General features: G+C 43.4%; 1 protein-coding gene across 1 annotated transcript in view; it reads right to left on the bottom strand.

The window, feature by feature from the left end:
- LTBP1 (latent transforming growth factor beta binding protein 1) overlaps positions 1 to 26,694 on the bottom strand; it is a 294,284-nt gene that overhangs the window by 6,040 nt on the left and 261,550 nt on the right. Inside the window, exons 37-40 of the mRNA XM_085890321.1 lie at positions 25,483 to 25,626; positions 18,320 to 18,496; positions 5,646 to 5,816; positions 5,173 to 5,322 (exon numbers count right to left, since the gene is read on the bottom strand). Of these exons, the coding sequence (XP_085746447.1) occupies positions 5,173 to 5,322; positions 5,646 to 5,816; positions 18,320 to 18,496; positions 25,483 to 25,626 (642 nt within the window). The remainder of the gene's footprint in view (positions 1 to 5,172; positions 5,323 to 5,645; positions 5,817 to 18,319; positions 18,497 to 25,482; positions 25,627 to 26,694) is intronic.

Consider the following 26,694-nt stretch of genomic DNA (forward strand, 5'->3'; position numbering starts at 1 on the left):
AAGAAGAAGAAGAAGAAGAAGAAGAAGAAGAAGAAAAACAACAACAACGTGGAGCTCTCTTAGAGCCAGCGTTTGCAACGCGACGCGGTTAAAATGGTAAGGTTTTAAACCCCTTTCTCTCGCTGTATAGTGTATACCCTAAACACCACTCTTCCCTCCCCCTCCTCTAAATCTGACATCTCTCGTGGACCTCCTTCCTCTTTTCTCCCTTTACCTCCCCAACTCCCCCTGGGCTTCCTTTCCTCTCTTATCCTCCTCCCATTCTTGATGCAATTCTTTTTTCCCACTTTCTATTTGCCAACCGCCCCCTCTGTATTACTCACAAGATATTGCTAATACGTGTATGAAAACTATAAGTGTGAAAAAAATCATTTGTCCAGTAAAATTGATGTAAAGTATAAATTTAATTTAAGAAAAAACAAACAAACAAACATTGCCTTTGATATAAATCTTAGGCAATACATCAAGCTTGAGTTTGAAAGAGCATATTAATAATGTGAATTGTGGATACTTGTAGAATCTGACTCAGCCTTTCTACGACAGACAGCCAATGGAAATCCCTTGAGGAAGTTTGGCCCAGTGCCTCACCTAAGCCTGTCTAACTTGTCATGGATTATATCCCGCCACTGGAACCGTCCAATAACCAGTGCATGAAGTGCATGTTGTAACAGACCATGGGAATGCCATTACACACATTTATGTCAGATTAAATTAATGTGTAGCCACTGAAAGGACTCAGAATGCAAAGCACTCCATGATCCTCTGGTTGTGGCCTTGGAAGGTTAAAAAAAAATTGATGATAAAATGTCAAAACAAATGCGTTTTGCGCTGATAGTCTCGTAATTAAACAATTGGACTTAATTGGAAACTATGCGACATATTCAAAAGACACAGCTGTAACAACAAGATAACAATACAACAAGACAGAGCATTAACAATGCAGAACCTTGCTTGTATGTATAGATTACAGTTTATCTAGCCTGGTGTTGGATTAACGGTTAACTTGGCTGACTTAAGATCTCAGGGTCTTGAGCTTAAGCCCCTGTTGTGCCGTTTAATAATACCAGGTGGGGTTGACTCAGTCTGTCATCCTTCCGAAGTTGGCAAAATGAGTCCCGGCTTTTAGTTCAGCGGAAATGTGAAAAAGCATGTTGTGGCGTCATTATGAAGTTTTTTTTTTTTTTGGTTAATTCATCATCTCTGAGCTATCCTGAATCAGAATCAGCCGGGTTCCAGACTCGCATCCTTGAGGAATTTTTTTAGAGGCCAAAAACAAAATGGCCACCACTGACTTTCGATAAATTCTGTTTTGGGCTATATCTTCACTTCTAATGCACTTACACACAATTTTGGTGTCTACTACCATGTTTTCATGGTCAAGGAATCCAATAATTATAACATTGAAGGTTTATATACAAGACCTGTCTCATATTTTCAAGATGGCCACCATTTTAATATGAAAAATGGCTATTTTGCAGTTCCACTGATCACTTTGAGTCAGAAATTGAATTTGATGAACCCTCAAATATTAATACTACGTACAATAATCGTCAATGATGGCTGAAGTAACTTACTTGCAATTATCAATGAATTGATGATTATATTGGAATACGATTTTTACACAAATGTATCCGGATACACGTGGATAGTTGACTATGACTTTGGGTTATGTCTTAAAGTAAGCATGAACATGTATATGATTTTGAAATTACCTTCTATTTTTAGGCAAACAAATATTAACCTTGTTAAGGATGCAATGTTCTACATTATGTTCAATCTTTGTCATCGTCGTCGTGATTAGCAGCTACTGCCCTTGTCTGTTCGTTACAACTGCAAAACATCGAACATGACATCTGTGCTGCCACACAACCACACCTCTTGGTGGAACATGGCCGGCTGGTGGAGCATCCACACTTGATCAGCTGCAGAATGGTGACTGGTGCAGCAGACACATCAGGTGGAAGTGTGGTTGGACACAACATCACACCGTCCTCACCTTCTTGCCATCCATACTTGATGCGATCCAAGTTGGAGGGTCTGACTGAGTGGCCGATTTCCATATAATGACTTGATGATGAGCGCGATGTACATGTTGAACAAAGACATCATGCGATGGGGGCAACGACTTCAATTTCGGAGCAGGGGTAATCTTGGAGTTGGCCATCTTAGACTTCCACAACTAATACCGGTGTGTGGACATATCACCTTCGACTTTGGAACCATAACAGGCAGCAATGAAGGTAGTTGCCTCAGATATCATCTTTTCCTCGTCTGCTTCCAGCTGACCAAGTAATGTGGGATGATGTCCGCCCATTAGTACCTTCACATCCGGTCAGAGCATGTACAGCAGGCAGATATTTGGCGATGCTTTTGTGTTTCAGTGCTGTTTGGCGAATGTCTACGTTCGCTCTCCCAGCACATGGACTCTCCATGCTGACATCCACAGTCATCTTTTCCTCGAAGTAGAAATGAATCAACAGGACAAAGACATCTGTATTGTTGCAGACCACTTTGATGTGTGAGTCACCACTGTCATCTGACACAATTCTAATGACGGCCTAAGTCACATTTGCTCTACGGCGAGGATACGGCGGCCGTACGCCCTCTGAATTGACAGAAACGTGCGGCGGCCGCAGAGTTTCTGTGGTGGCCTCAGGGTGGCCCTACGCCGTTTGGCTATCTTTTACAGGCCGTAGCGGTCGCCGTGGAATTATAATGCGGTGTTATAACTTTTTTCATTTCTACGTTCGCCGTAGGAATTGGACAAGCCGAAAAAAAAAACTGGTAAATAAATAAATGAACCCACTCATTACAGTCCGTCTGGCCGCACGTTCGCCTTAGGCCCCCCCACCCCCACCCGCGGTCGCCTTGCGGGCACCTTGAGGCTACCTTAAGTCTGCCTTGAAAATTCTATGGCCGCCGCAGGGCCCCCTTAAGGTCACCGTGCGACATCAAATCAAAGACCGTACGGCAACCCCACGTTTTCGGTCTCCACAATTTATAAATACGCCGTGCGGCTCCCTGAAAAATAAAAACATATGTGACTGCTACATTGTGTGACCGTGGAAATACTGCGGCCGCCGCATAATTGCTAGTGGCCATAGATTTTGGAGACCCCACGAACGCCGTGGCAAATGTGACTTAGGCCTAAGTGATGGATGATGATGACATCTGCTTCTTCATGGTGTGTTTTCAGATCCTGTCCCTAAGAGTGGAATTGTTCCATACTTGTACTGGTGTAGGATCTTTTCCAGTGATCACCAGTTTGGTCTGGTTGTCCACAATGTGGGTCATCAGATACTGACAGATCAAATTGATCAGTTGTACTTTGTTGTCAGCCTCATTTAGGACCACCTTTTGCGCTGGAAGTGTTGTGCGTAAGTTGAGTTGATGTTTTCGACATGAATCATGACCTGCGCGACTGGATCTCGTCATTTGTTTCGTGCTGATTTTGATGTACCTGTCGAAAATCAGGTATACGTCACAACACTCCAGGTGGTATTTGATGGTTCCCATGAAGTTGATCACATAATCCTCCACTGTGCCATTTGTGGGCCAATGTACAGTCCATAACATGGCACATCCATCGATGATGACAGCATCTGGAACACCTTGGATTCGACTTGATTGCTCAACTTGGAGTTTCGTCTTCAGGATTGCTTTCGACTAAGCCCGCATCGCACCGCTCTCATCAAACAAGGAGGCTGGGACAGGGGACAGTTTGTAAGAGAGGACATCCTTGATATCAATATCCCTGTATTGTTGGAGACATATGACTCGGGTGTAGATCAATTCGGTATCATATACTGGCCTTCCATCCAGCTTGAAGCTCTTTTTGGTCGAAGTCATCAGGGTCACTTTCTTGGTTCGTGTCTTGTTGAAGCTTGTTGGCCATCCAGATTCAAATTCTGCCATCTGTTGTCGTCCAATCTTGAGAGAATCATCAACGTTTACCTTGTCTATGAAACATCGTAGTAGACACCAAAATTGTGTGTGTAAGTGCATTAGAAGTGAAGATATAGCCCAAAACGGAATTTATCAAAAGTCGGTGGTGGCCATTTTGTTTTTCGCCTCGAAAAAAAATTCCTCAAGGGTGCGAGTCTGGCACCCGGCTGATTCTGATTCAGGATAGCTCAGAGATGATGAATCAACCAAAAAAACTTCATAATGACGCTAAAGCATGCTTTGCCCTGAAATGGCTGTTTGGCATCTGGACTAAAATCTCTCAATGGTGAAGAATCACTTTGACAATTAAATAATTCTCGTATCCAGATCCTGCTCTCTCTCTTCACCAAAATCGAATCAATTCGTCCTTGCCACACACCCAACCTGTCCACAAGTTTCGTCCAAATCCATCCACAACCTTTCGAGATATCGTGCTATATATCGGTTTCGTCCGATCTCTCAATGGTGAAGAATCACTTAAAAACTCCAAGTAGCCGGATCCGGATACGGATGCGGATCTTCACCAAAATCGAATCAGCTTGCCCTTGTCACACAATCAACGTGTCCACAAAATTTCATCTGAATCCATCCACAACTTTTTTGAGATATCCTGCACACAGACAGACAGACAGACAGACAGACAGACAGACAGACAGACAGACAGACAGACAGAAAGGAGTGAAAACATAGCCTCCTTCACCTTCGGTGGTGGAGGTAAAAATCATGCTTAAAAAAACCCCACAAAACATTTATTGCATTCTCCATGATAGCCCCTCCTTCAGGTGAAATAACAATTTTACACGAATAAATGTGTTACAAACGACAAAATATAGGTAGTGAACTGCGAAAGAACAATGGATCCTTTCAGTTACTTGAGAAAAGCCTCATGGGCAGTTTATCCAGGAAAACGATTAACTTCTGAGGATGATGGAATTAATTTTGAAATTTCTGCAGGGTAATATTACTTCCTTAATAACAAACGGATGGATCTATTTCGCACAAGATTAACCCTGTATAATTTGATTCTTATTCTGTTATAAGGTTTCTTGTATATCAACAAACTCGAAGACTCCCATTTTGGCAGACAACCACAACACCTTCGTAAAACCCATAAATCATGAAATTTACAAGCACAGCTGCTAAATCGTCCGTGAGACATGCATGAGAGCTCATCATGAAAGGGAATTATGGGACTTTCAATGTGCACGGGAAGCTAGACAGACATACCAATGCAAGCCATATGGGAGATGTCCAGATGGTAACCATCGTAGCAGTCGCAGGTGTAACCCTCGGGAACACGTACACAGCGGCCATTCTCACAGCCGCTCAGGATGCCACATTCTTCAGCTTGGAGCCCTTCAAAGCTGCCAAACTTGTCTGCAGAAAACGACAGGGTGAAAAAAATCCACAAGCTGGCATGTCATGCATTGCCGACTTACTCGTTGGCACCTCAGAGAGGTTTGCAGAAAACTGGACAGGGTAAAACTTAATGCGATGCTTCAATGTCACAGGAGGACGTGTTGAAAGACAATTGGCACACAACGAGCGATGTCTGGTCTGCATGTTACATGCAGACCAGAATATGCCAAATTAATGGATTTATTGAAGGCAAAGGCAGTGATTCAAGTCTCTGAGGGCGAGGGTCAAATTACTTAAGTGAACTTTTTTTTAGGTGGACTTCCTTATTAAATGCCACGTACAGTCATCAGATTCAGAAGGAACGTAGAGTGGCAGAGTCCCTGGTGGCAGCTCGTCTGCAGGTGGGGTTCGTTCTTGATGAAAATCTCGGTCCGTGAAGGTTCTGCCATGGCTGCTGAGTGCAGCAACACCATCCTCTCCCCGGGGTATGTTGCAAAGTTTTCCAAAATCCACTGCAAAGGGGTGGAAAAAAAAAACCCGATTCGCTTTTATAAACAATACTTCTCCAATTAAACTCATGGAAATATCACCTTTTTTTTTTTTTGTATACCTTGGTCGAGGCTCTTATGAGAGCTAACACACAACTCACAGCAAGGAGGCATGAGACAAGAGGGGCGGGAGTGGAAGGGACAAAACAGTGGGGAACAGACACATTAGGTGAACTGTGGAAGGGAGAGGGATGGGGATGGGACGGGGAACATGGCGAAAAGAAGATGGACATTTCAGGGAATTTCAGGAAGGAAAGCAGGAGAAATGAAGGAAGTGGGCTTGGGTGGATTATCGGGGGTAGAAAAGATCGAGGATTTGGATGGGGGAAGATAAGAGGTGGTGGTGAACAGCTGTTTTGAAAGCCTGGTGGGAAGAATGGGAAAGAATAGAGTGAGGAAGTTTATTCCAAAGGCGGGAAAAAAGAGGAATGAAAGCGTGAAGATGAGCAGTGATTCGTGATTTTGGTAGTTTTACCAGAAGGGGGTTGTTGGCGGACCTTGAGCGCCCTGTTGAAATGTGGTGGGGACAAATCGCAGAGAGAGCAGGGGGGGCAAGGCTGGAGAGGAGTCGGTAGAAGACAGAAAGCCCACCGACCAACCTGCGGTGATTGAGTGAGAGGCCCAAAGACTCAGCTTCATTGCGGGAGATGCCGATGATCTTAAATTCCCTGGTTTCGACAGCGTGAAGCCAAGAAAGGTGGGAGGCAGGAGCACCAGTCCAGAGGGGAGAGCAGTACTCCATCAGGCTACGGACAAAAGCTTTGTAAGTGGTCAGGAGCTCAAGAGGGCCGAGGAAGGACTTAGCACGACGGAGGATTCCCAGTCGGCGACTGGCTTTTGAGGCGAGGTTGGAAATGTGACTTTCCCAGGAAAGGTCATGGCAGATAGTGAGACCTTGAAGCTTGAAAGAAAAGACTTCTTCCAGAGGATTGTTGAGAAAGTGGATGGGGGGGGTTTGTAAACGGTCCTTTCGAAGAGACATAGTGAGAGTGTGAGATTTGTCTGGATTGAAAGACATGTTCCACGTGTTGGACCAGTTTGTGATTTTATCCAGATCTGCAGTGAGTGAAGAAGCTGCTGCTTGCCGGTCTGAGGGATTACAGATGGTACGGCAGAGGGTGGAGTCGTCGGCAAAGAGAAATAGAGGATTTTCCAGAGAGTCCGAGAGATCATTGATGAAAACCAGAAAAAGAACAGGGCCCAGAATGCAACCTTGAGGAACTCCAGCCTGCACAGGAAGAGGGGATGAAAGAACTCCATTTAGGGCCACACGTTGACTGCGACAGGAGAGGAAGTCTGCGAGCCATGAGTGGAGATAGCCTTGAATACCATGGGAAGAGAGTTTGGTGAGTAGGGCAGGGTGCCAGACTGTGTCAAAAGCACGTGATATGTCCAGGGATACGGCTCGGATTTCCTGTCTGGCATTGAGGACCTCCATCCATTGATGGGAGAGCAGAAGCAGCATATCCAGGGTAGAGTGACCTGGTCTGAAACCAAATTGATGATTGGAAATCAAGCCATTGGAGAAGAGGAAGGATTTCATATCTGAGGCAATGATGGATTCCATAACCTTGCTGATGATTGGGAGAAGGCTGATTGGTCTGTAGTTATAGGGATCTGTTTTTGCACCTTTTTTATGCAGGGCAGTGATGTTAGCAGATTTCCAAGCAGATGGCAGATGACCTTGGGCAAATGAGAGGGTGAATAGAACAGAGAGAGGGTGAGCAAGAGCAGAAGAGCAGGCTTTCAGGACACGTGGGCTGATGCCGTCTGGACCGGTTGCAGAATCTGACTCGAGGTTTGAAAGCAAGCTCTCCACCTTGTCAGGAGAAAAGGATACAGAGTCCAGGCACAGTTGGGTGCGACTGGGTAAAGTGGGTAGAGGTAGTGATGGGTTTAGGACACAAGATTTAGCTGCAAACACCGAGTTTAGACATTCAGCTTTATCACGTGTGGAATCAGCAGTGCGGCCATTTGAGGTAAGGGAGGGGATGGAGGGGGAACATACACCAGAAACAGATTTGATTAAACACCACCAGGATTTTGAGGAGGGAGAGAGGTTTGAGAGTTCAGACTTGAGATGAGAAAGATGTTGTTTTCTGGCTCTCCTGAGGGTAGATACACACTTGTTCCGAGCTTTGTGGAAAGAACTGAGATTGCCCTCAGTTGGGTTTGCTTTCCATGAGGCAAAGGCAAGTTGTTTCAGGACAACTGCCTCGCCACAAGCTTCAGTAAACCAAGGGTGGGAGGAAAGGTAAGACAACTGAACACGAGAGGGGATAAATCTGTGCATGAGGGAGAGCAAGTTTCTTTGAAAGAATTCCCAGGATGAGTTGATGTTTGAGAAAGTAGTGATAGGAGACCAGTCTGTAAGTTTGATGGCTGCTCGGAGACCCTGCCAGTCGGCTTGAGTGAAATGCCAGACTCGACGGCGGTGAGGTGGTTCTCTGATAACAGCCAGAGAGATGTCCGCTTTGACAAGGACGTGGTCAGAAGAACCAACTGGAGCGAAGGAAGAGCAGCAGATATTGTCAGGGAAATTTGTCAAAATCAGATCCAGAAGAGATGGAGTACCATTGGTTGAGATCCGGGTCGGGAAGTTGACCGATTGAGTCAGTCCCAATGAGTCGCAGAAAGCTTTTGTTGAGGTGCCATGGCAGGTGAGAGAGGTACCCACACCGAGCCAACTGGCGTGATGACAATTGAAGTCACCACATAAGAGGAAGAGAGAGTTTGGATGAGAAGATAGAAGATGGTCCATGTTTTCGGATAGTGAGGTGTAGATGGAGTCATCACTGTTCGGTGGACGGTACAGTATACATATAAACATGAGGTGGGAGTGGAGGGGAAGCCGAAGCCAGAGGTATTCCTGGGGGTGTGGGGGAGTGAGAGCAGTGCATGGAGAGTGAGGAATAGAGTCTTTGATGAAGAGAGCAACACCTCCACCAGGACGAGGCTCAGGTCTGTCATACCGTAAGAGGGAGTAGCCAGGGAGAGATACTTGGGAGTCAGACACGTCTTGGGAGAGGAAAGTTTCTGTTAGGCAGATAATGTCTGGTTTGTCAGTGGCAACCTGTATGGAAAGATCTGAAAGGTTTGAGCAAAGGCCCCGGATATTTGAGGTCCACACTTTTAATGAAGAGGAAGGGGAGGAGGCTTTGGGTGCAGGAGGTGGAGGGGGAGGGTAGGACAAGGGACAAGGGGGGCAGGTAAGGAGGGTTGCTTAAGGAGTGTGGGGTATTGCAGAACAGCGAGGGGAGGGGGCCGAATGAGGAGGAGAAAAGGCTCTGTGGTGCTGGGGGAGAGGGGGACAAGAGACAAGGAAGAAGGCAGTTGAGGATTTGAGGAGGTGGAGTGAAGAGATGGAGGTGAGAGGGCAGTGGAGGGAGGCAGGTTGGTGGATGAGAGGGGGGCAACTTTGAGAAGGAAGAGTGAGGGGGATGAAAGGTGGGAGAAAGGTGAGGGAGGATTTTTGAGAGAGGTGAGAGGGAGGCTTGGAGGGAGAAGAGTGGGATGGTTGCTTTGAGAGTGAGAGTGACGGGTTGAGGGGGGTGAGTTGGCACTGAAGTTGGAAAAAAAGAATGTTTGATGGAAAGCGAGCATCCATGGCAAACTGTGGTTTTTAAAAGTTTTAGGTCAGAGATGCGATTTAACACAATTCTTGATGGATGCAATGAAGGCGAATTCAGAGCATGGAGAGAAGAAGCGCTGTAATAGTTGGATATTTTAGGCAAGGAATGAAGGAGAGGTCGAAATGAGAGCAGTCTGTTAAAATAGCAGAAGAGTAGTGCATTGTGAAACAGTAAAGAGTACCACATGTGTGAGAGGGGAAGATGAAGCATTATAAGATCGTTTTTCTAGTTAAAAATAATGTATGAGAGAGTTCAACAGATTAGGTCATGGAAGTGTAAAAAAAAAAAAAAAAAAAAAAAAAAAAAAATCGAGGAAGAAGACGAGGAGGAGGTTAAGAGGAAGAAGAAGAAGCAGAATCGGGAGAAGGTGAGAGTGTTGTTGTTGTTGTTGGGTATATATATATATATATATTTATTTTTTTTGTTGTTGTTAATATTAATATATGAGAGAGTTCAACAGATTAGGTCATGGAAGTGTAAAAAAAAAAAAAAAAAAAAAAAAATCGAGGAAGAAGACGAGGAAGTTAAGAGGAAGAAGAAGAAGCAGAATCGGGAGAAAGTGAGCGTGTTGTTGTTGTTGTAGGATATTTTATTTATTTATTTATTTTTTTTGAGATAAGAAAGAGATTAGTTGGGAGAATGGGGGATGTTTGGAAAGTGGGGAGGATCAAAATTGAAGGTAATGGGGAGAAAAAACCAAAAACAAAAAAAACACGATCGAACACTGAGTGGAACCGGTAGGCCTCAAGCCTAGGCCTAGGCCTCAAGCACAGGTAAGAACGTCGACAAAAATACTCACAAAATAGCACTATTTTTGAAACAAAACCGAACTAGCAACACACAGTAACATGTAGGTGAGAAAATTAAAGAGTTAAAACGGGACAAATAACAACCGGAAACTTAGCTTTGAGAACGTCAGCAGGGAGCCCCAAAGGAGACCTCTCGCTGCTCTAAAACCGGAACCGGAAGTCCTCGTGTTACATGATTACCCGTCTCACTCAGACTTATTACTGGAGGTATGCATATGTGGATATTGTATATACAGTGGCCACCGCTTAATGGGGAATCTCCTCTGTCGTCAGTAAATTACCTCCGACTAAGCGGTGTTCCCGTTAAACTGATGTGGCCAAGAAACTGACATTTGCACTCATACACCTGCTATACAGATAAAACACATCAATGATAAAAAGTGGATCTCAGCAGATTGATCCTTGCGAGTTTACTTACTTTGAAGAAAAACAAATAAACAAAAAACAAGATTCCAGCGTTTGGCATTTGATACCCATGAAAAGATCAAACTTTCAACCTGCTGAAACCAAATGAAGTGCATTGCTCATGTCATTCTCTTGCAGAAACTGGCGTAGGTGCTCTACCATTTGGATTGTTTGCTTGCTTGTAAACTCGGGTCACTCATCTTGATTAAGAGAGACGAGTCTCATCGACATTGAAAATGTCTTTTGCCGCATATGTTTTCAGGATTTTAGGGAGAACATCTTTTTTGCAATCACGTGCTGCAGGAAAGTCAGCGTGCTGTTTTTAACTTTGTTCTTTTTTGAAAATTGGTGTGCCATACCTTTCAACGGTACAGCCAGCCTTCCGATGTGCTAAAGTCAGACCCTTGCATTACAGCCAACTCCCTCGATTTATCCTGAAGAACTGGACCAGAGAGCGGCGGTCCTTTGGCAAGCTTCTGCTGGAACCACATGCATGGTGCTTTCCATATTGAGGGTCGGGGGTCGGGTGAGATGACCACTCGGGAAGGAAGCTATCTTGGGTTCCCACCAGACTCCACGGAATCACAGGCCATCACACACGGACAACTCCGTGACATGGCAGGTTGCGAACCGACCGTGAACGCCAATAAATCAACCATGTGACTTAGGGTCCTCCGTCTACAGTTTATCCAGTTAGCTAAAAATAATTATGTGACCTAATTACCGGGGGGCACGCCCTCGGTCCGACTTGTTCGAACTGGGTCACCTTACTGGGTCAGATGCAGCTGAGCGATACTGTCAAGGACGTACTGGCTAAAAGAATGGATCGTTGGGAATAAAGTCCCAGTGAGGCTGGATACGGACCATGCTGGATCAATGAAATAAATGGCAAAAACGAGCTGGGAACATTTCCACATAAGCATTTATTACAGGCAGGCGAGGAAAAATATGTGGCACAGTGAACGTAGTTTATTGTGTGTAAGCAGAGATAGAAAGAAATGTGTGGTGCGACAACAAAACAAGCAACTTACAAAAGCAGATACAGAGCAGACTTATCCCGATATAATTCTTCTGCACCCTTAACTTAAGCGAGGACAGGTGCCATCAAACACACACACACACACGCACACGCACACGCACACGCACACGCACACGCACACACACACACACACGCACACACAACCTGATGAAGAGGAGATAATGAGCAAAAAGGAGAAGAAAAAAGAGCGGAGATGAGGCTAACGGTTTCGTAATACCTTGCACGATTGACCAATTGCGCCACCCAGGATGTCTTGCGGGGAATGCTCTACTGAACGATCCCTCCTTGATAGTTGGCGCGTCATCTCCTGCTTGGCTACGGTGCAGCGTCTGCACCAATCCAGAGAATGGGCATGACCGTCAGGCGTGACGGAGGACTTTGGTTGGAGCCAGCCATGAGTGGGTGGGCAGAGGTGGAATCAGGCGGGTGGGTGGAGCCAGCGACGAGTGTGTGAAGAAGATGGTGTACAGCAGGCACATGCAGAGACCGATCCAAATCCAGGCAAGGAAGCTGAGGATGACCACCATGACGACGACGACGACGACGACTGATGGCTCTTACTACCCTCTGGAGGGATTCGCGATCCATTCTTTATAGACCCTGCAGTGCAGGATGGGGCGCCGCCCTGAAGCGATGCGTTGTCACCTGAATCGGGTGCACTTTACATCCGGCAACACAAGCCCAACCTGCGGAATCGTCTCCCTCCGAACCCTGTGATATGAATCTCCGAGCACCGAACTCCTGGACCATGCTCCGGTGACTGGCCGAGGGCCAAGCCGGTCCCGCATGCCCGCTCGGGCTCCCCTGGCGCACTGCGGTCGGCATCAAATAATGTGCTTCCTTCGTCCGTACGCCATGTGGCCCAGGCGATCCGGACCATACAGCGTGCCTCGGCTTGTTGGCAGCTGCGGACACACGGAGGTGCGAGACGATGTCTGCCATCCGCGGGAGATATTGGTGGCTGTGGTGGTGAGTGAAGAATCGACGGTAAGACGCCGTCGTGAACCAGTGCACAGATCCGAACAAAAATGCGCGCCATGCGCGTCCCGTACAATATGATGGTAAGATGCCATTGTAATCAGCGTGCAAACCCGAATGAAGAGGTGTGTTATCCGTACCCCGTACTGTACGATGATAAATTATCACGAGGCTGCGTGCGGGTCTGCCATTGAGCATGCAGTTATCTATCCCTGTGGTGATCTTCACAGGTGGTGGTGTGCGGGGGAGAGAGGGGGGAGAGAGGCAAAGAGAAAGATACATATATATATATATATATATATATATATATATATATATATATATATATATATATATATATATATATATATATATATATATATATATATATATATTTGAGTGTATATACGAGCTGTGTTCAAAAAGTATCCAACCTTAATTTTTCGTGTGTAAACAAATGAAGCGAGGGAGGCGTCGTTTGGTGCACGCATGTAGGCGATCCCAATTCGTATGCGTGAATATTTTCTCGCCTGCAGAAGCTGCCAGTCGCCGACAGACCGCCGATGAGTGAGGAAGTGTAAGTGAGCGCCGGCGGATTTTCGTTTTTGACAAAATGGCGGAAAAACTTGAGCAACGCGACTGCATCAAATTTTGTGTAAAGCTTGGTGATTCCCAAGTGGAAACGATCTGCAAGATTCAACAGGCCTTCGGGAACGAAGCAATGGGCACCACACAGATAAAAGAGTGGTACAACCGCTTCAAAGATGGTCGCACATCAGTGGAAAGTGAAGCACGTTCTGGTAGGCCCTCAACCTCCCGAAATGAGATCGTCATTGACCAAGTGAGGACCCTGCTGATGCAGGATCGTCAAATCACGATTAGAGAACTTGCAGACAAGGCGGGCGTCAGCATTTGATCCGTTCATTCCATTGTGACTGAGGATTTGGGCTTAAGGAGAATCTCAGCGAAGTTCGTGCCAAAGCTGCTAATGATCGAGCAGAAGCAACTCCATTTGGAGATCACACAGGACATGCTGGAGACTGTGAACAGCAATCCCAACTTCTTCAACACATACTTTTTGAACACACCTCGTGCATTGCCAATGGCGAGTCTACACCCCCTTGCAAAATTTTCACCTTTTGTTTCCTTGTCGTCTGGAATTAAAATGCATTAAATCAGACTTTTCCCACCTTTATTTAAACATCGTAACCCACAACTTCCAAGATAAAAACAAATTCTAAAAATGCAGAAAATTAATTGAAATACAAAACTAGAATAACTTAGTTGGATAAGTGTCCACCTCCCTTACAATAGCAATTGTAAATTAGCTCAGGTGGAACCAATCACCTTCAAAATCACACACCAAGTTAATTGGCCTCCTCCTGTGTTAAATTGTAGTAGTGATTCGGATTATTTCAGAATAAAACTAGAAGGGCACTCGGTAGAGCGCATACCTCCCCACGCAATTTTGATGGTGTGGTTTTGAACCAAGCCCATGCCTCCTCCCCTGAGGAAATAAAAAAACATGTAGTTTCACCTTGATCTGTTCAGCCACTTCAGAGAAGAACATTTTTGAAGGTAAAAAAAAAACAAGCAATATTGGCTGCTGAATCATGTGACCGATGACATCATGATTTTTTTTTCTGTGGACCATTTCATCCCAAGATGACCCTCAAAAATTTTCATACTGATCGGATGTGGCGTTATACATATGCAATTATGATGTCATAACCAGGGTACCTATGACATCATTAAAAAAGTCACACATTCCCCATGAGGAGTACTTGCTATTTGCCAACTTTTAATTTTTTCCTTTTTGCGTTTTCAGAGAAACAGAGATCCAAAGTTTTTCCGTTTTTCCAATACGGCTGCCACACCACGTGACTTTTGACGTCACAGTTATCATTAAAACATTCCACATGAAAAGTGGCATCAATGTTGAAAATTTTGTCTCAATCCGACAAGTGGTTGCAGAGATAAAAAAAACGAAATTTCTGGGTGGACAGACAGACAGACAGACAGACAGACAGACAGACAGACAGACAGACAGACAGACAGACAAACAAACAAATGGACCCAAATGCAATAAACTCTCCTTCGGTGAGGGTAATTATTAAACTTAGAAGAAAACAAAATTCACATTCGGGTAAAAACCTACAAAAAAAAAAAATCAAGGGATACCTTGTCTCCTGCGATCATTTAATTCAACCTTCCGTACAGTGGTGTGGAGTACAACTCTATATTTGGTACAATATCATGGCTTGTGTAAACGACTGCTCAGTTGTAAATTGAGAAGCCGATTACACAGTTAGTAAAAACCTCCACTGGCCGCACTTGCGCAAGGAGCAGATGCACTTGGGGGAATTATGGTGTGGGAGGTGTGAGTCATAGTCTGGGCATCTTGGTACCTAAAGAGAGCAGGTTTTGTCTGTAAAGGCTCCTTCTGAAGCCTACAGCTATAGTGTGTATCATGAGTAAACAAAGAGAGCTCTTTAGACAATGACTCTTCAGACAAAGCACTTGTTCTGTCTTCCAAGGGGAAAGCAAGTCTTTTTTTTTTTGGAGGTTTATTAATCATTTTATCAAATATAAAGAAACTCAGGCACAGGAAAATATTTTGCTCGTCATTCCTGCGTTGATATGTACATTCCGTTTCGACTAATTCGATTATTAAAAAACACAACTTGAATTTGGTAAATCAGTCAAGCAAAGGGCAACATTGAAAAGATATGGGATAACTTGCATCCCTTTGTTTTTCATGTGGGACAGGTGGATTTTAACATCTTCAAAACAAAATGCTGCACCACAACCTGGGACCTCACCTGGATGGCAGTTTACAGTTGGAGACATCACCACGAGGGACATTAAGGTTTTGCACAACCTTGAGATAACCCAACTCTGACTAATCCTGCCATACCAAAATTTTTATTATTTTCAGTTAATAATAATCATAATACTTCTTCTTCCTCATTCGTATGAAGAACAGGGCTGCGGGGTAGCATTCATGACTGAGGGCACGGCTGTGCCACTGACGCAATGCCTTCTGCTGGTTAGGGCAGTAATTTTGAATTTGGCTATGGTGCCGGCGATAGCTCGCCCTCTCTTCATGAAGGACACCATGAGATCTTCAACGTTCACCAACGAATGCTGGCAGACGGGACATCTGTTTAACGTCCATCCAAGGGACGGCGCACACATTGATGAATCACCCTGCCTGTGAAACACCAGGATGAGAGTTTATAGTTGGGTCATGATCCCAACCCAGGCTAGACAGCTTAAAGGCGAGTGTGCATACCTCTAAGGCCATCCTGTCAGCTCATAATGCTACTCATAATTGTTAATCATAAAAATATTTACCCAAATTGCACCACACCTCTTACACATGTCACACCGAGCTTACACTACCCTGGAGTTGACAGGATAGCTCAGAGTTAACACACCTGCCTTTGAGCGATCTACTGTGTTTCAATACAACCTAACTCTACAACTGTCAACTTAGTGCTTTGCAGGAATGGCATTGCATCAATGAATGTGCCATCCTTTGGAGGGGACAATAAGCTGACTTTATTGTCTGTTAGCATTCAGTGATGGATGTTTAAATACAAGGGTACCTTAAAAAAAATTATATACAACATGGATGGCAATGGAAGAGCAAGGTGACAAAGGGTAAAAAAGGCAACAAACTGACAACAGTTGGACAACAACAAACAAGAGGATTAGTGAGCAGGAAAAGAGGAGAGAGAGAAAGAGAGAAGGGGAGGAAACACAGTAATCTGCAGGAGGGTTGGTTTGATTCGGAAGGTTTAATGGGAGTAGAAAAGATTGTGGTTAATGATTGGGGGGACGGGGGGACGGGAGGACGGGACAAAGGGTGACATTTACCTTCAAGTCACCTTTCAAAGAGTTGGTTATTGTAAGCCATTGAGCTGTACCATACTCTTAACAGAGCATTGATGCTGTCAAAGCAGCTTCCTGGTAAGAGTTATCCAGCTTCCTGCTGGATGGTTTGCCATTGCCTACCCTGTGGTCAGTGAGGGCAGAATTTAGAATTTTACCTGGGTGCCATGGTGATAACTTGCCTACTCTTCATGAAGGACACCATGAGATATGTAACAATCACCAACCAACTTCTGCTGGCAGATGGGACACCCAGGTTGAAATCCGTCCGATGGACAGCACGCACATTGATGTCGCACTTTGTATACGAACACCATGAGGACAGTTTATAGCTGGGCCAAGAAACGAAACCAGGTGAGACTGCTCAGAGGTGAGTGTGAACTCACCTGGACTACCTGCGAGTGTGAGCCATTACCCTGGCTAAATTCGAAGTTCCTACCTTTAATAAGGGCTGCTTCAGCCAGAACCTTGTGATGGTGATGCAGCCTGACCAGGGATCAATTCTCAACCACAGAAATGTTCACAACTAACCATGGGCACAATGATGTCCCCCTCCACCCACACCCACCACCGCTTCCTCCCCAATGGAGAGCGGAGCAACAAAAATGACCCACTTGACCAACCGTTGCTTGCACAGCATGAAGTGTGCTTCAAAACACCCAAATGCACTGTATATCGGCTATCCTAGAATGCTGTAGTTTCACCTGGCCACTGCAGAGGGAAGTGTTTAACAATCTGCTCAAAGCATGGCAGTACACTGCAAGCTCACAATTCACAAAGCCTGTTCCCTTTCCAGGTCAGCTTTGCAGCATCTGATCAATGGTTGCTTTCATTATGAATAGCTTGTGTGTGCAACCAAATGCATTCTGCACTTTCTGATGATAGCAAAACACCACGACACTTTCCGATACTAACAGAACAAGTTTTCTTTTCTCCCACAATCCAACACGAGAAGGTTGCTTTCATAGTGTGTTAGACATGTCAATATACTGTAGGCATGTTTGTCCCAGAAAATGTTGAAATGGTACCATGGTGCACAGACAGGCAGACAAAAGACACAAGCTAATGCAGAGTGACAAAGATTGCAATGAATAGCGCAAGTTGCAAAGGAAATCCATCAAAGTTAGCCTGCAAGAACCTTTGATGTTATTATTGCCTGAAAAGCTCACTTGTTCAAGTACATGCAACATATCAAGAGTTAATCAATGCACAGGTAATGGGAGAATGAAGAACTAGTCTTGCCCTTGAAGTCAAGTGTTGATGTGCATCGGTGGACAGGTAGAACAATACAGTATTATGTAAGCAACAGATGGTTGATCGAGGTACACTAAATGCCGTTTAGCTTCTCCGAGCTTCCCACAGCAGTTAGCATACCTGGATCAATGTTCTGTTGATAGCAAAACTGTTCTGATAGAGAAAAAAAAAAAGATAAGTGGAAGAGACAAACATCAGATGCTTTAACTCTATCTCTGGTCTGCAAAATGATTTCCAAGGGACACATCATTTTTGACCCTTGACCTGAGGAAGCCAATATTTAATCAGTTCATCTTTGTATTACATTCCATACTTGTGCCAAGTTTGGTTGAAATCCTTTCAGTGATTCGCAAGTTTTGTGATAAAAATGAACTGATAACAGACAGACAGACGCACGGATGGACAATCTGAGAACATGCCTCCGGACTTCAGCTGTGGAGGCATTAACAACATATAAAGATCAGTGTATCATACCTGTAGAACGCTGTGGACATAGTGCACAGAATAGGCCCCAAGCCCTGCCGTATAAGCAGCAACACTCAGTGTAGGTTGTCTCCGTGCCAATGAGTGGGTCAGAGCACACAAATTCACTGGAAAGTCCTTTCCAGCACATGCTGGTCACCATCTCAGTTTCTGATGCCCCGTGGTCATCTGTACATTGCCAACACACGACAAATCAGATCACACATTGAATGAGCATCACACAGATGGACTCGTTTTTTTTCTTCTGAAAAAGCTCTGGATTGGTTTGGGATGTCGCCTTTCAAGTACCCCATGAGTGTTGTTAAACTGCATTTAAACAACAAAAGGGCATGGTTCTGATTTTAGGCTAATTTCAAGCACCGCCAAGTTCATGTGAAATTGGCGAGGCACGTTATATTTGTACGCCAGCTTGCGTGGCAACATCAACTTGAGGATCACGGTGTTGTGTCGGTTTGATGGGATCACGAGGTTAACGTCACATACACTAGAGGAGGAGGAGATTGGAACCATACTCCGTGCAGAGCGTTGGTGCTGCCTAAGCAGTCTCCTTGGCTGGTGGACACAATCCTGGATGGGTCGCCACTCCGACACAGTATACCAGCACGCTGGCACTCATTTTTCCGACCTCGGAAGGATGACAGGCCGAGTTAACCACACCTGGTATTAATTCAACAGCTGAGCGGGATTTGAACTCAGGACCCAAGGATCCAAAGCCTGCCACCCGAACCATTAAGCCAACACCAGGCATATACACGAGAGGTTATCTCATACCAAGGGACAAGCCTTTACTTACAGAGCATCATTCAGACTTCACATGTTTATGTTGGAATGGCAAGTGAACTATCGTTGTTGACTTGTTGATAGAAAATAACACTATTTTACACTGAGACATAAACGAAAAGCATAATATGACAAAATGAAAGCTTTATTCAAAGAGCTGATGATTCTAAGTAAAAAAGTTTTTTTTTTTAAAAACACAACTTGTTAAAAGACAGCCATTTCACTGCTTCATGGTAATTACACCTGAAAACGGATTCTGCTCTTGCAGCAGTGACTGTTTCTACGTATGTGTAGTTTTGTAGGTACAATAATAATATTTACCTTAACTAAAGTTTAATGCCATTTCAATTTGCTCCCATTTATCATTAACCGATCATTTTGCAATGTTTGTGGCCTGGCCCCTCCATCGCCAGTTATCAACTTGACACTTTTCCTCCTGTGCTCAAGGTGCTCGAGAATACCCTTAATTACCCTCGGGAAGGAGACATTAGTGCATTTGGGTCTGTTTGTCTGTTTGTTTGTACAGAACTTTCGTGTTTTTCTACGCAACTCCTTGTCGGATTGAGACAAATTTTTCACCATTGCTGCGACTATTCATGTAGAATGTTTTAATGATAATTATGATGTCATGGGTCACGTGCTGTGGCAGCCATATTGGAAAAATGGAAAAACTTTTGACCTCGAACTCCAAACCGCACCAAGGGAAAAATGAAACTTGGCACATGGCAAGTACTCCTCATGGGGAATGAATGCGATTTTTTTTAATGATGTTAGTACCTTCATTATGACGTCGTAATTGGATAGGTAGAATGCTACATCCGATCAATATGAAAATTATTGAGGGTTATCTAGGGATAAAATGGTCCATATTTTTTTCATGACATCATTGGTCACGTGATTCGGCAGCCACATTGTTTTAAAAGAAAAATTTTCAGAAATATTCTTCTCTAAAATGGCTGAACAGATAGAGGCAAAACTTTACACATATGACCGCCTATCCATGAGGAAGAAAACGTTCACACATATGATGTCATAGGTCACATCGTTTAGCAGCCATATTGGATATTTACCCTACATATAAAAATCTTCTCCAGAACAGCTGGACAGATGGATGGGAAACTTTACAGAAATGTTCCCCAAGGCATGCTTGTACAACGTTATAAAGGAATAATTGATGTCACATGGTTTGGCAGCCAGATTGGGTTTAAGAAACATTTAAAATGTTTTCTCTGGAACTGCTTAATCAATCGACGTGAAACTTCACAATTGTGGTCTTGCAGTGATGGGGAATATATGTCATAAATTTCACCTTCATTGGACACATGGTCTGGCAGCCAGAATTATTTAATTTTTTGATTGGGGGGGGGGTTGAATAAGGCTCACTTGGCTGTGCTTGGATGGGTTTGAGGGTAGAGTAGTCATAGCTGAAATGCAAATCCTTTCCAGGTTCCTTCTGATGACTTCATATTTTATTTTTGCTTGTTTGGTTTCCTTCTAATTATTGTAATGCAGGACTGTACCTATTTGGTCTCCCATTTGATCTGAATTGAATTTATTTTAATCCCATTCTGAATTCAATTGTATAATAATAAAAATGTCATGGGTCAGGGTCAGGTATCCGATCAAAGCGGGACGTCTTGGTACCCGGTTACTGCCAGGAGTTATAAAGTGGAATTTCTACTTATGTCTCTTATTAATTACGTAACACACCAGTACACAAATGCCACACAAAATACACCACACAAAACTACGCAAACACCACATAACACAACACACACAAGTCCTGGCGAGGGTCTCCAATCTCTGATTGCTCTTTTTCTTGTTTCACTTTGCATTTCCACTTAACCCATTAGGTTCTCCTATTACAATCTAAGGAAGTAAAAACTTAATTTTCCTGAATAAAAATATTACAGCCGAATCACCTGGTCTACTTCAGGAAGCTATAACTTGGAAATCATTGAAGATCAAGGTTTTGTGAAATCAAGAACAATCCAGATGCAGAAGAAAATCTCAACACTTTCTGCACAGTATCCATGATCCTGAGCGAAATCCAAAATTTGTACGCACCGGTTAGTTTGCCGTCTTTGTGGTCAGCAACGATTATATCAATTATGGGTTCCAAGAAAGGCATAACGCTGTGCAGTGCTCATGCCAGACACAGCTACAAGAGTAGTTGGAATGACGGAGCTGAGCGCCGGCTGCGAGACCGACTGCAGGCAGGAATGTTGTGGTTGGCAAAAAGTCAGATCTGGAAGGAAAGTCTCAGACAGGTAGATACAGTTCTGTGGTACACCGAGACATATGGATGGTCCGACAGCACACAGACACCTTTTGAGTCTACTTCTAACCATGGAATGTAGTTTTAATCCAGATTTGCAGTTTCGTTTGCCTTAAAAATTGAAGGAACACAAAACAACATTTATCCTCTTTGGTTACACATATCTTTAAACATACATTCCTGGAAGTTTAAAAAAAAAAAATTAACTTATTCATACCATTGAAATTATCTGTGTTATTATCATTGAAATAAAATTACATTTTAAAAATATAAATGGTGGATTTTGCAAAACTTTTTGCTTGTTTCAGCAAAACACCCACACAATCCCCCAAAAAATAAACTTGCTTAAATATTGTAAATGACAACATTGCATAATTATATTTGCCGTTAGTGGTTGTTAAATATAGCTTCATTATATGATATATTTTCGTTTTCTTTGTACTGCAACTGGTAATGTTTAATTGAATCATCAGCTGGTCTTGATTTATTTCTGATGCACTTCCGATCATACAGTTCTTGGTGAGGACCGCGTCACAACTCATAAGCTTGTGTCCATACGGCATCAGGAAATACCGCTGTATATTACCACTGATTTGTATAGATATACTTTAGTTTTAACACTATGTTACCACAAGATGTGTCTGTCAAGCCCAGAGTCATGCAATGGAATTCCTTGCAATGTACGTGTGTGATAATTTGGACCATGTTCAAAATTAGATCTAATGGCTTTTATCCATTCGCCAAACGTTTTCAAACCGAAGAACAGCCACATAATCTAGACATGGCAAACTCATCTTTAGAGCCCAGCGTAAAGAGACAACAAGCTATTTCTTCATTATAATTCAGTACACAAATATGTCAAGTATCTATGGAACAAAGTATTATGTGGTTTCAAAGGTTTTTTTAATGTCAAGCTTTAGTATTATTTAGTTTTGGTTCTCCCCTCAGCCCTCAAGCTTCTGGGCCCAAGCCATGTGCTTCTGAGTTAATGGATCATGCTGTATGTCTCAGTCAATTGGAAAGTTGAACGACTGAGGTATATCAGAAAATGTGACATTGTTCGAACTATTGGTATTTTGTTTGCACGGTAATAGTTTCTACAGTGTCAGGAGGAGTTTGCAACTTCCGTACGGTTTGCAAGCACCATCTTGGGAGAAGAAGAAAGTTCAAGGCACCCGCATTGAGATATTTGCTCCTGATTATGCTGAGGCATCTACAAATATAGTGAGACATTGAATTAAACAAACAAAAAAAAAACTCACCATGAGAACCCCACCTTGAGAAACAACTCTTTACAACAACTTTCTAAAATGGACAATTTTCTCATTTTTTCAACTCATCCTAGTTATTGATCATGCATTTTCACAACTCAAACAGGAAAATAGCAAACAGAGATTGCAGACCCTTGCCAGGACTTGTTTTGAGTGTTGTGTTGTGTGGTGTTTGTGTAGTTTTGTGTGGTGTATTTTGTGTTGCATTTGTGTACTGGTGTGTTACGTAATTAATAAGAGACATAATTATAACTACCACTTTATAACTGGCAGTGATGACAGGGTAACAGGATGTCCCACTTTGATGCAACCCCGCTTTGATCGGACACTTGACCCTGACCCATGTTTATTATTATTATTTAATTGAATTCAGAATGGGATGAAAATAAATTCAATTCAAATCAAATGGAAGACCAAATTGGTACAGTCCTGCATTGGAGTAATCAGAAGGAACCCAAACAAGAAAAAAGAAACGATGAAGTCATCAGGAGGAACCTGGATAGGATTCACATTTCAGCTGCGACTCCTCTACCCTCAAACCCATCCAGGCACAGCCAAGTAAACATTATTAAAAAAAACACACACAAAAAAAAACACATCAAAAAAAATTCATAATTCTGGCTGCCAGACCATGTGTCTGATCAAGTTGAAATCTAAAATATACATTCCCCATCAATACTAGATCAGAATTATGAAGTTTCATGTCAATTGATAAAGCAATTCCAGAGAAAACATTATTTAATATTTTTTCTTAAATCCAATATGGCTGCCAAACCATGTGACATCAATTATTTCTTAACAACCTTGTACACGCATGCCTTGGAGACCAGTTACGTGAAGTATCCGATCGATATGTCTAGCTATTCTGGAGAAGAAGATTTTTATGTTTCAGGGTAAATCCAATATGGCTGCCAAACCATGTGACCTATGACATCATATGCATGAACCTTTTGTCCCTCATGGATAGTCGGTCATATTTTAAAATTTTGCCTCGATCTGTTCAGCCATTTCAGAGAAGAATATTTTTGAAGGTTTTAAGAAAAAACAATATGGCTGCCAAATCACGTTACTGATGACGTCATCAAAAATATTTTTGTGGATAATTTTATCCCGAGATGCCCTCAAACATTTTCATACTGATCGGATGTAGCGTTCTACATATGCAATTATAATGTCATAACAAAGGCACCTATGACGTCATAAGAAATCGCCCATTCCCCATGAGGAGTACTTGCTATGTGCCAAGTTTCAATTTTTTCAAAGATAAAGAGGACCAAACTTTTTCCAACATGGCTGCCACACCACGTGACCTATGACGTCATAATTATCATTAAAACATTCTTCATGAGTAGTCGCACCGATGGCGAAAATTTTGTCTCATCCGACAAGCAGTTGCGGAGAAAAATACGAAAGTTCTGTGTGGATAAACAAACAAACAGACAGACAAACAAACAGACAGACAGACAGATAGACAAACAAACAAACAAACAAATGGACCCAAATGCAATACCCTCTCTCTCCTTTGGTGAGGGTAACAATTCCCAGAAGGTAAGGCTTATTTTTGATTGCATAAGGGTATCAAGACTGAAAGAAGAGGTGAGTAACAGAGGGTTCAGGTTTGTATGTAATGCTGCAATGACAATGGAAAGGAGGATAATACGTAAGCAACAAGGGGACTGATAAGATAGGAATAAAGGGGTTAGAAATAGACAACTTGTGATGGGATGGAAAAACAGCACAGTAAGGAGTAAGAATATCGACAAAGCAAAGCAGAGATGACCGAACATAGAGGAAACATGAAACGGGGGGGGGGGGGGGGAAGAAGACTTAAAAGGACAGATGAAATGACAATCCTTCACCGATGCATGGAGCGGAGGCATGCCGGCAGATTGGTACAAAAAGTTATACTGCTACTTTAAATCCAAGACATTCCTTTGCCTTACTGTGGTTACAGAATTTTAAAAAGTAAATTATTCCAGATAAGTGAAAAACATTGGCCTTTTGAAATCCCAAGAAACACACAAAAAGCATTTTGTTTAGTTTCTTGAAGCATAAATGGGTGAAATGGAATAGCTTGTAGGATGTACCAAGATTATTTCCACTCTGGTATAATCAATCCCTCTCTGTCCTGAGGAAGTGCTGGGTGGTGTTCCCACCTCTCACCATTATCGGCTTCACACTGGAAACCAAGGCATTTAGGATCATTGGTATCTCCCGCGGTGAGGCTGAGTCTTTGGGTCTCTCACTCTCTCACCACAGGCAGGTTGGTGGTCTTTGTCTTCTATCGTCTCCTCTCCGGCCTGTCCCCCCTCCATATTTCCGCAGGGCACTTAAGGTCTGCCAACAACCCCTTTCTGGTAAAACTACCAAAATCAAGAATCACTGTTCACCTTCACTCTTTCATTCCTCTTTTTTCCCCACTTTTGAAACAAACTTCCACACACTCTTTAACCCCACTCTTCCCTCCAGGTCTTCAAAACAGCTGTTCACCACAATCTCTTATCTTCTCCCATCCAAAACCACAATCTTTTCTACCCTCGCTAATCCACCTCAAACCGACCTCCTTCAAAAATTCCTTGCTTTGCTTCCTGAAAGTTCCTGTCATGTAACGACCTGAAAATCCCTGTAGTGTCCATCTTGTTTAACTTGTGTACCCCACCCCATCCCTCTCCCTTTGAAAGATATCCTCATGTCTCTGTTCCCCACTGTTTTTTCCTTCCTTCTCCTACCCCTCTTGTCTAATGCTCCCTTTGTGTACGTTCTGTGTGATAGCTCTCATACGAGCCTCAACAGTGTATATAAAAAAAGAAAAAAGTGTGGGTTACCATGCAGCACAGTGCTTTCGTTGATGCAAAGCTTCCCTCGTCGGTCAAGCGTAGTGTGGAGCGGGCAGAAGCAATCGTAGGATCCTTGCCGGTTTATGCAAGATCCACCAAGGCAGTTTTCTGAGCTGGTACATTCATCGATGTCTGCGAATATGGTGCAGGTAATGTGACTTGTACAGGTATATCAGCATATGGTGAACCTGTAATTTGGTAACTAAAATATTCAACTGTGTGACACATCACCAGTATATTTAAATACCTTTTATTTCGGAATTTATTTCAGTATGAATAACAAATATATTTTAGTATGAACAAGTAAAAAAAAGACATAAAATGTTATAGCCCCGTTGTTTGAGTAAATTTTCTGAATGGAGTCAAAGGGCTAGCCCATATAGATGTACAACTACCAGTTGGCCATCTTTGATCAGATTGCAAAATAAAGTGAGAGGCAGGTGTATGCCATCATGGACCAGTTTTGTGCCAAGTTTGAACAAAATCGGACCATGCACGTCTGGAAAATGGTTGGGGACACATTTAAGTAACAAAATGGCCACCAGGAGGCCATCTTGGATATGATCTCGAAAAAAATGACGTGCCTATGCAAGCCATCATTCATTATCTGTTGAGATTTCCCTTGAGAGACAAAATTCTTCTTCGCCCCACGGTGATTTCCAAGACACCCACTGACAACATCAGGGATGGTGGTCATGGAGGCACTCCACAACTCTTCAGGATTCCCCAAAGCACCCAGAACACCAAATCCCCACTCAGCCTGTTCGGAAACTCCTCAGATACCCTCTCATCCTTGAGCTTGCCAACATCCAGCCTTGGCTGGGATGGTCCCATTCTCCTGGATTTAAGTTGTAACTTCGAAGTTGCTTCCACAAGCTTGTGGTCGGTATTAAGGAACTGAGCACTCCGGTCGACCCTGCAGTTCTGTATCATCCTCCAGCGACCATCAACGAGGACATGGTCAATCTCCTTTGCCACACCACCAGCGTTGGAATACCAAGTCCAGTGATGAGCCTGTGGGCACAGAAACCATGAACCAGCCACCCTAAGTCCATGACTTCTTGCAAAGTCAAGGAACTTAGTGCTATTCTGGTTCACAGTTCCAGACCCATGGGGACAAACACACGTCTCATAACCATCCCTATCAGTTCCAGTTGATGCATTGAAATTTCCAAAGACGAGAAGAGTATCTCGCCTGGG

This window comes from Eptatretus burgeri, chromosome 7 (assembly GCF_056783735.1).
Source record: "Eptatretus burgeri isolate ZD-2024b chromosome 7, Ebu_testis_v1, whole genome shotgun sequence".
Taxonomy (NCBI): domain Eukaryota; kingdom Metazoa; phylum Chordata; class Myxini; order Myxiniformes; family Myxinidae; genus Eptatretus; species Eptatretus burgeri.